The sequence below is a fragment of the Natator depressus genome, chromosome 8, assembly GCF_965152275.1.
Source record: "Natator depressus isolate rNatDep1 chromosome 8, rNatDep2.hap1, whole genome shotgun sequence".
NCBI lineage: Eukaryota > Metazoa > Chordata > Testudines > Cheloniidae > Natator > Natator depressus.
The window spans coordinates 21,419,675-21,430,264 of record NC_134241.1 but is presented as its reverse complement, the minus strand read 5'-3'; the positions used below and the strand labels follow the sequence as shown (position 1 = coordinate 21,430,264).

The 10,590-nt window shown below is 45.4% G+C and overlaps 1 protein-coding gene across 2 annotated transcripts in view; it reads right to left on the bottom strand.

The window, feature by feature from the left end:
- Positions 1 to 268: 268 nt before the first annotated feature.
- Positions 269 to 10,590, bottom strand: part of ADRB2 (adrenoceptor beta 2) — a 64,215-nt gene continuing 53,893 nt past the window's right edge. Inside the window, exon 2 of one of the 2 annotated variants that reach the window (XM_074960583.1) lies at positions 269 to 2,055. In XM_074960583.1, the coding sequence (XP_074816684.1) occupies positions 2,021 to 2,055 (35 nt within the window). In that variant the 3' untranslated portion in view covers positions 269 to 2,020. Of the gene's footprint in view, positions 2,056 to 3,450; positions 4,484 to 10,590 lie in introns of those variants that run through there. The other variant, XM_074960582.1, reaches the window with a different exon arrangement.

Here is a 10,590-nt window from a genome sequence, read left to right as displayed (position 1 = left end):
CTGATGTAGCTCCTCTTCAGTGGAAATATGCCAACTCGCAGCAGCTGAGAACCTGGCCACCAGGCGCTTACAAGGCAACTGTATATAAAACAAATTTGATTCTGCTGTAGATGGCAGCATTGAGAAAACAATATTAAGAATATAAAGCACCAGAGTCTAATTAGCGTACAAACATGCGTTTTCACACACACACACACACACACACACACACACACACACACACACACACACACACACACGCTCTCTACTCTTCACATCCTGCACAGCAGATAAAGAAGGTCAGACTGCAGCCTCTTGTTTTCTAAACATCAGGCAACCCCAGCAAAATGGCTTGCTTTTATTTTGCTAGAGCTGAAGACCAGCTTACGGCATTACACAAGTTGTCAGTGGCTCCCACTTGCAGACACAGGTTCGGAAGCTGCTCTACAACAACGCTCCGCAGTCTTGTTTTTGTGTTACATCAAGCAGCAAATAAAGAAACCCAACTGTACGTTAGTGAGAGGTTTTCCAGGTGGAAGCCCGGCCTGTCTGCACACTTCTTGTCAAAACAGAGCTGTGTGCAAAGCTGAGAAATTCCGTTATCGCTGCTGGTGCTCAGAACTCAGGGGGCTGTTAAGCAGGCTGATAAGCAGAATCCTGCACTCACTCAGCTGAGCTGGGTGCTTGGCATACAAGACTATCCTTTTGCCATCCAAAACTGCAAGAACACCACAGCTTTCCTACTGTTTGAATTTGTCTTTCCAATGATTCGCTGCGTGGACCTCTAGCTCTCTGCCTTTTTCTTTGCAACATGGGTAAAGAGATGAAGGGCCTCCTGATCTTTTGAGATGCTGAGCTCCTGGGAAGTGCTGGTCACCCAACGCCCCTGGGTGCCAGTGGAGGTTGAGCGTCTCGTGGACAGGGCTAGGCAGCCTCTGAACCTCATCAGATCAAGCCCTTAATAGCCAAACCAGGGCTTTTCATTTTGAACCCTTTTATATATTTAATAAGCCAGGGAGCTCAGTTTTCAACAAGGATTGACTTGCCCATGCACTGATTTCAATACCCGAATGAGGGATTTGAGCCTTGTATGGCATTTGGGGCTCAGGTCTGAAAACTGGGCTCCAAGGGTGTGGCGAGTGCTGTTTGACCATCAGGGCTGAAAAGTGAAAGGTGAAGCAGCTCTCTTCCCACCCCTGCTAAGTGCAAAAACATGGGGTCAAATTCTAGCGCCTTACAGTCATTGAAGTCAGTGTCTTGGGGTCTGTGGGAGTGTTGTCTGAGTAAAGACCTCAGATTTGGCCCATGTTAATGTTCCTCTTCTATCTGAGTAGGACTGAGTGGCGTATTGGGAATTTATTAGTTTCTGCCCATGACATCTTCTCTGTCTCTTCCTCTGTAGAAACAAACACAGAGTAAATAAAAGCAAACTTCAGTGTTCCTTGTCTTTCTCGTCTTTAAAAGGTTCCTGTTTCATCTGAACCCCACTGCCAGCATGTGGACAAAAACCCATGGCCATGTTCCTAGCAATCCCTTGGCCTGGCCAGGAGGCAGTGAGCTGGGCTTCTTTTCCATGAATTGGCCAATGGAGAGGACAGGGCAGCCCTAGAGATTTCTTGCCTTTTGAAACTGTGCTTTCCGAGGTTGACATGACAGGGAAACCCCTGGATGTCTTTTTTCCTCCTGCATGGAAACTCAACTCATTCCATGCTGTGTTGTTGGGCCATGCTATCACCTTCCCACAGTAGATCCAATTTCACATGGTTGGTTCCAGAGATGTGGCTCTTTCAGGGCAGATCCTGCTCTTACATCCCCCTCAGATGCTTGATGCGCTGATGGATCCTAGCCTGGGTCACTGCCACTCCTTCATCAGCTTCTCCTTCGGGTGACTCACTATGGGTGATGGGCTGAGATGAAGGCAGTTGCCAAAGCAATAGTTTCCCACCGTTTGACCAGCCTCAGAGAAGCACGGCTGTGCTCCTGCTTTCTCTCTCCAGAGCTCTTGTGAGCTCAGCGTGGTAAGGAAGACACTTCAGCCCATTCAACTTTCCACCATTCCAGGACACCCAGGGATCTCTGTGGAGCAGAGAGAAAAATTATCAGCTTTTTACATTACAGTTTTACAGGCCTAGAAAAAATGAAGAATTTATACTGAGTCCTGGGAAAGGGATTACACCTCCCCCACTGCAATTTATCTGCTAGTGGTGTGGGCTGTATCCAGCAACTACAGCCAGGCAACTTAAGCACCCAGTCCTGCTCCTGTTAGTGTCAGCAATAAAAGTCTCCTTGGCTCCACATGGCCTATACATGTATTTAACCAGCTAATGCAGACCTCACCCGGCAGCTCTACTCACTGAGCATGCAAGGCACACATTACCATAGACAAGACTCGAACTGGGAGACTCAAGTGAGCAAAGCCTGATGTCCATGAATTTAGAAGGAAGCTCACCAGGCACCATATCCCAGGGGAAGCCTGCTCTGGCATTTCCAGTGTATTTACAGGGTCTGTCTCCTCCCCGCAGCATAAGCAAATAAAATATCTAGCCGCATTCCCTTCATGCAGCTTTAAACTCCATAACAAACTGTAGACAGAGGACAGCACTCCCCAGAGCTGCTCACTGTACAAGCAGGATACAAACTCAACAGGAGCTGCTTGTGTCCTTCAGGGAGAGAAGTCAGTTTCTGACTTGCAGACAATGCGCCTCTCCCTCTTTCAAGCCTCTGAGCCTAACTAGGCTCATCCACAGCTAATTACCTCAGCTGCAAGCAGCAGGCCTACCTCTAGCTCAGGGAGCCTCCCAGATGGCAAAACTAGTGAAGAACCATTCTTGGGACGTGAACCCCTATAAGACCCTCCCCACCCCTTTCAGACACCCCCTCAGGACACCACTAGCTATGGGGCACCAAAGAACCTGTACCCCTCATTGTGATCCTCAGCTGCGGGTAGCTGTGCTGTGCTCCCTTTGTCTGGAGAATGCTCTTTGCACACGTCAGAGTGCAGCTGATGCTTCTCCTTCTGCAGGTAGGTGGGGTTCCGCTGACACTGTCCCTAGAGACATTTCCACAAGAGTCCCGTGATCTCCATTCAGGTTCTCTGAACAATCTCACAAGCTGCTCAGCAGAGAGCACACACAATTCTGGACATTTTAATTGTTAAACAATACTTTCCTCCCAACAGCAACCTCCCCGCCTCCCCCCCGCCCCCAATGGCTCAGTATCACTTCCCTGCAGAGAGCAAATAACAGAAAGAAATAACGAATGCCTCCTAAGCACTCTTAGGGTATTACAGATGATCATAGAGCTTAAGACCAGAAGGGACCATCTAGCATGACCTCCTGCACATCACAAGCCACTAAACTCCTCCCAGTTACCCCAGTATTGAGCCCAGTAATCAGGATTAGACCCAAGTATTTTAGCCTTCAGGAGACTCAGCTAGCATAATGGTCCCTTCTGGCCTTCAGATCTAGGAAAGGGTGAAGAGTGCAGTCTGTCAGAGGGATTTTTACTTTTCTTGGTTAAGTTTGTGCTCCTATACCCCAGTGACCGTAATGATAGAAGAAAAGAAGAACTCTCAATTTCCTGAAAATGGAAGAGTGTCAGAAAGAGAGAGAATATCCTGGGTCTGATTTTGTTTTTATTTTTATTTTTAAATGCTGTTTTAATGAATGACTTGATGATTTTGACACAAAGACCTAGCTTTATGGATCTTGGAGGGCTAGAGGAGGACCTTTCAGTTCTATGAAGGCTGAAATAAAGCAAAATTTCTGTTGTGAATGGAAGTCAAATTTCCATAATGAGACAGATGATTTACAATAGTGTTGGCTGCCAATTCTGTTTGGTTTCAAAGCCACCAGTGCGGTCTCTGCTCTGTAAAATACAGACCCCCCCTCCACCCTTCCTTCCTTCTAACTTACAGGATTTCTGGCTCTTGTGATGATATTTCTGCAGGGCTTGAAGATTATTTTGTACACTGAAATCAGAAGAGGGAGGATGGGCGCTAAACTCGCTGAGATGAGAACCACATTTTTCTTGAGGCTTTGTGGAGAGAATTGCACAGTATGGATACAAAGAAATGGGGCTTCCCTGGGAAACCATAGCCACACTGAGACATGGAATCAACCCAACAGCTGGAGAAAAAAATTGCAATAAAGTATTCCCAGACACTCACTATGGGCCTGATCCAAAGACTACCCAAGGCAATGAAAAGTCTCCCATAGACCTCAGTGGTGTTTAGATCAGGCCCCGATGTGAGTAATACAGTAGAAAAATTGGTTTAAACTTTCTGCTGTGGCTTTCACACAGAGATTGATTCCTCAGCTGGGGGAAAGGCTATCAAGGGTTCTGGCCTGAATGAATAAGCCAGTGAGTACTCTTCTTTCCTTTATTGCGATTAGGACTCCAAGTATCCAGGCTTCAGAATTATCCAAAGAACCATCTCCACGCATGCTTCATGTAGCAGCCCAATGGCATTGTTTTGGCAGCATTTGGTCGTGGCTGGCAATATCTGGGGGAAGAGAGAGGCAATGTAAATAGGATTAAATTTTAATTTTACTCCTCATGAAAGTGAGGGGGATGGCTAGTGCTGACTAGATCCAGGATAGCATGGGAAGAAGCAGTGCAAGTTCCTCTCACTCAGCTCTGCCAAGGCACTATCAAAAAAGAACTACATGAGTTCATGGCAGATAGGTCCATCAATGGCTATTAGCCAGGATGGGCAGGGATGGTGTCCATAGCCTCTGTTTGCCAGAAGCTGGGAATGGGCGACAGGAGATGGATCACTTGTTCTGTTCATTCCCTCTGAAGCACCTGGCATTGCCACTGTCAGAAGACAGGATACTGGCCTAGATGGACCTTTGATCTGACCCAGTCTGGCCATTCTTATGATGTGTACCACCTTCTTCTATGCCAGCTCTTCTCATAAAAAGAGACTCTGATCTATTGTGTAGTGGTTTTGTGTGGATCGGATAAAGATCTCCAAACTCAGTAGTGACTTCAGCCGTGTGTGTAGGGTAGCTATCCAATAACAATAGTAGTTACAAATACTAATTAAAGGAAACTTAAAACTAAACCTCAAAGACAAAAACAGAACACTTTAAAACACTTTAATTATGATGAAAGCTTCTATTAGCCACACAAAGAAAAAGGAAGAGAACATGACCATTGGTATTTCCCCCTCCAAAAAGGTCTACTGACAGTTAATATTTCTGTTGTTGGTCTGAAATACACTTCACACAAAGTTAGTGGGAAACCGATTCAGTAAATAATCTTGGATTCTGTTATTAATAATAATTATTTTATGTAATTTGTTTCTCTCATTGTCCACAGTGTATCATAAACTATTGAAACCTCTAAGAAATCATGTTTCCTGCTCCAAAAAACTTGCAATCTAGCAGCTTACTTGAAATTCCTTAAGGCTTCCTAGGTGCAATGTGGTAGATATCAAGATTCCATTGGTTTCAATGCATAACGGCACCACATTAGGTGCAGTGAAGGACCTGGAGCTAGAGGTTTAGCACCAAAAAATAAGAATATTGTAAAGTCTAAAGTACCATTGCAAAGGTGAAACAAATCAGTCTCAGCAATGAAATGTGAAAACGACCCTTGAGTGAGACAGGAAAACTGGAATCAGTAAGTGATGCTTTTCCTCCTATCTTACCAAGTTGGAACCTGAAGGGATCTTTTTCAGTTCCCCTACAGGTAGAGCTTTTGAGCTGACATTGACAAGGAAACTAACTTAAAACCTGGGGTTTGCAGACGTGCCACACTGCAACCTCTGAGAGAAGATCCTAATTTTTGCAAGGGATTCACTTTAAAATAAGGGAAAGAATATGCCGGGCAAATAATATGTATGAAATCCGAAATAGGAAGTCCAAAAAGCAGATCAGGATTGGGTTTGATAGGACATAGCAATGGCAACATAACTACCCATCTCTAACTTTGGAAGAGCCACGTTTTGGCTCTGCTACACACTCAGTCTTGTAGGTATTGACTGCCCAGAACTCTTAGGTCTAGGCCTCAGGTCCTTATGCAATTCTTACTCAGACAAACTCTCATAGAAGTCATTCTCTATCTGTAGGAAGTTTATGAGGAATTTATTGTGATTATTTGGTATTCTAAATTCAGTTAGTTTTGACTGGACAAATCGGTTACGTTCCATATTTCTGCTTCCTGACTGGACAAGCTGAGCATTTATACTCAAATTTCCAGTGCCAACAATCACCGTTTCATTCGCTTTTTGTGACTATCTTAAAGGGTGCTGATTCCTGCCAGTGAGCTCCTCTCCTAGCATAGTCACAGACAGCAAACACAAAAGAGGCAGGAAAAGTTATGCAGCATTTCCCCATCTCTAATCATTCCCATTTCAGTAACACTGAGCAGTAATTTTCATCTTCCATTCATGCTTAGATCCAGGAGTGCTGCCTCTAGGGAGTTTTTTTCACTTTGATGGGACAATAAGTGTGAAATGAAGGGCGATGTCTCATTCTCACACTACCATACACATCCATCCTGTCCAATCCCTTTCAGCCACATGTATCTCAGGCAATAAGAACTTAAGGGGAGGAATACATTTCTTCTTGAGTTTGTCATGTTCCCTCTGTCTGGGACACTGGCCACTGCTGTTCTGTGACGGGATTTGGAGCTTCTAGAATATCCTCACAACTGAGCGTGCCAGGAATCCTGCTTTTTTTTTCTCTCTCTTTCCTGGGGAGATTCATGACGCTCTTCCTCCCCTTTGGTGCCTCATGCTCTGTGACTTCTCGGGAGTTGCAGCAGGTGTGGAATCACTTCACTGTGTAAACTCTGCTGATGATGCTACTTTCTTAGCACACACGCACTAGTAAAAAAAAACCAGTCCTCTAAAAACAATTAACAAACTGGCCAGAAGCCAATAAAGGACTCCAGGCCAGTGTGGGTAAACAGGAATAGCTCCACCACTGACTTTAATGGAGCCAGGTGATTTACACCTACTGCAGGTCTGGCCCTCTCTTCTCCCGCCATGAGAGCCATAAGAACCCCAGACACTTGCCAATACTTCCTCAAGCAAAAGCCTCTTTAAATCCCTGAAGGTCGACAAGCTCAGGCTCCCACAAACCCTCTAGGAAATGGAGTTCCTGAGCCAAAGGCCCTTTCCTGAAAAATCCGTTTCCACCTTCCCTTTCTGTTTAAAGCTAGGGGCTGATGACAGCTCGAGCTGCTGTACCATGACAGAAGGAGAGAGGCAGCCCTGAGGTAGCCAGGACCAAATGGTACAGGGTCAGAGTCTCCCACTTTCACTTCCTTAGTCTTCAAACCGTCCCCATTGGGAGTAAGGGGGAGGGGGAAAATCTGGCCCACAGAAATGTAGATGCCCTGAATGACATCTAGTAATGAAGTAGAGGACAGTGCAGAATATCTAGAGCAGGTGCCCCATGTTTCCTGCAAGCAGCACCACAAAGCAAGCATCCCACTGCATTTTTCCCGAGGCAGTTTCAGGTGCACCTGCAGTGGGACATCTACATTTGGGACCAGTAGGTGCCATTCCAAATTAATTAATTACTGTTTCAAGAAGGTAAGTAATAAGGCACAACAGGGAGAGGCTGATGCTACTGCCTAGGGAGTGTAACCTGGGAGGCATGAGGCAGAAGTGTTTACAAAGGCGCCGGGTGTGGAAGCGATATTGGAAGGTATCGCCCGCCCTGCAGAGTCTCACTGCTATCATAGTATGGCTGGTGAATTAAACTAGGTGGCCAGATTCATTCCTGGTGTAACTCCACTGAAGATAGTGGATTACCCCATGGATCAACCTAGCCCAACAAGCTTTATGTAGGAGCATAGGTTAATGCTTTGCTGAAGAAAAAAATAATCTACTTATTTGCCCCTGATACTCAAGATCTCACACTGGGATGATGACAGGCCAGATTCTGATCTCTGTTACACCATCGTAAATCAGGAGTAACTCGAATGGAGTTACACTACATTTATATTAGTGTAACTGAGATCAGAATCTGGCCTGATTTCATATTATCCTGGTTGGGAATGTCCAGTGGTCATCCAGTTTCTTATTTCTGAACATTTTGGGCCCACTTCTCCTCTCACTGGCACTGGGGTAAATCAGGAGTAACACCATGAGAGTCAATTGTGCTGATTTTCCTCTCATTTACACCAGTGTAAAACCACTGTAACTCTCTTGACGTCAGTGGAAAAACTCCAGTGTATACTGGTGACAATGAACGGAGACTCAGATCCAGCATGTTTACACTGCTGTAAAACTGTTGTGAGAGGAATATCAGTTCGGCAGCATACAGTATATACAGGCAGTGATGGAAGACAGGGCTAAGAACTGCATCACCTAAAGAATTCTTATTTATGGTTCCTGAATGTGTGTGCACATGTAGGAAGGAGGCTAGGAAGATGACAATTAAAATAAACTTCAGGTTGTTTTTCCAAAACATCTGTCATATAAACACAAAAATCAGATGTTGTTCTGGAATGTGAGCTATCTGCCGCTCTGCATAACCCAGCGGGAGCTGCAGCTTGCCTGACCTCTCATGGTCTCGCCTGTGATCTGGGAACTAAATTCCTGAGAGTTCACAAACTAAAACATGGGTTTCAAAACAGAAGCCAACTGAAGAAATCTCCCAATCCCTCTTCATGATTCCCAATCCCTGCTTGCCTATGAGAAGCCCAGACTTCATAAAGGAACAGACATAACGGTATGATGAACCACCTGCATACCAGAGTGCAATGGACATGACCAGGAGACTGGGCTGTGTGCCAGACAGAGGAATGTTACAGCCGGCATATGTGTGAATCTTATTAACTTATTGTATCTTACTAGGCCAGTCAGAACTCATTAACCATATTTCCTGGTTTTGTATCAATATGCCCTGTGATGGGTTTGGGCCCTTTGGGGTGTCACCTGATGTGCTGGGGTGCTACTGAGTCAGCCTATTCTGCCAGCCTGGGTCCCCTTTACCTGGCCTTTGCTGGGCTAGGCTTACAAGCCTCTTGCAGTCAAGTACACAGGCAGGGCCACACCCAGCTGCACAGAGAGACAGAGATCCATGCTGGAAAGATTCAGCCTGAGGGTCTTGCCCCAACACCCTGGTGCCCACTCCCTTTAAGGGGTACAAACCCAAAGGTTTTATGAAATTCGCTCCCTCTCTCAATGTGGAGGGAGAGATACACAACTTCTTGTCCCTGTCCCCAGTTAGAAATTACATAAACTGGGTTATATTATAAACAAGAAATAAGTTTATTGACTACAAAAGGTGAATTTTAAGTGAATATAAGAGATAACAGACAGAACAAAGCAGATTACTGTCCTAAAAAAGCTAAATATGCAAGCTAAGCTCAATATACTTAAGAAACTGGTTACAAAATGTAAATTCTCACCCTAAATGTTATTTTAGGCAGGTTGCAAAGTTTCTGTGGTTCAGAGTTCCAGTTATACTCCTTTTCAGACTGGACCCGTGTCTCAGTCTGGACTCCCCGGCACCTTCCCTTCAGGTGGCTTTAGCAGTCTTTCTTCTTGGGCAGACAGGCCATGGAGAGGAAGAGTCCCGTTTGCCTTCCTCCCCACCCTTAAATAGGATTTACATAAAGTGGAAATCCTTTGTTTCCCAAATTTGACACACACACCCATTCCCTTCCAGTGGAAAGTTACAAGAAGTCCCAGGTAATGTTTAGTATCAGGTGACAAGACCACCTGACCTAGTAGTGTCTCAGTTACGTCCCCAGACGCCTCCCAGGAGGAATAGGGATTAGTATCTTCGTGGTTTTGTTGTTCCTTCCTGATGGCTCATCAAATTTGATGGCCTGTCGTCTGCTGGGTGTCTTCCCAATACATACCCAGTTGTAATTGCATACAAATTGGATAATCACTTCAGTAAATCATAACCTTTCCAATGATACCTTACAACACCCATCTTGCATAAAATATATCTCAGTTTGTCATATTCATATCATAAGTATATTTCCATAAAGAATATGGAGTGAAACATCACACACCCATGAAAGAGGTGAAAAACTAGTGGGGAGAATGCTTCTGTTCCATTGTGATAGGTCCAGCACAAGCTTCAGGGCAGCCATTTTGTAGGGGCACTCATTTGTCTGTGAGGAAAATGAAAATGACACTTGCACACACAAGCCATCCATATTTCTAACTGGATGTCAAAGGGCACTCTGAGTGATGGGTATTTGTGGTGAGGGGTTCAATGGGGGCTGGAGGGGGATAAATCATCTCCAGGCTATGGATTGACAGCAGAATGCTTCAGTGGCCTCTACTGTGTCCCTGTAGGAGCCCCTGTAACATGCACACCCTCTGAGAGGGCTTGGAGGATCAGCACAGTCATGGACTGCCAGCCCCACCCCTCATCCAGCTCATCCCCAACTCCCCACCCTGTGTTGAGGAGCAGAGAACCACAGCGTAGCAGGGAGGGACAGACACCCTGTAGGCAATCTCCAAATCCTGCTGTCCCAGCGCAGTAGAACCACACTATGTCCTGGATGCTTGGTGTCCACTGGATTTGGGGTTAAGTGGTGGCTGGGGCAAAACTGGGGTTAGGATTTACCCTAAATCTCTCCAGCATACTCAACAAATCAGAAGAGTCCATTAGCTTAGCATTGCAA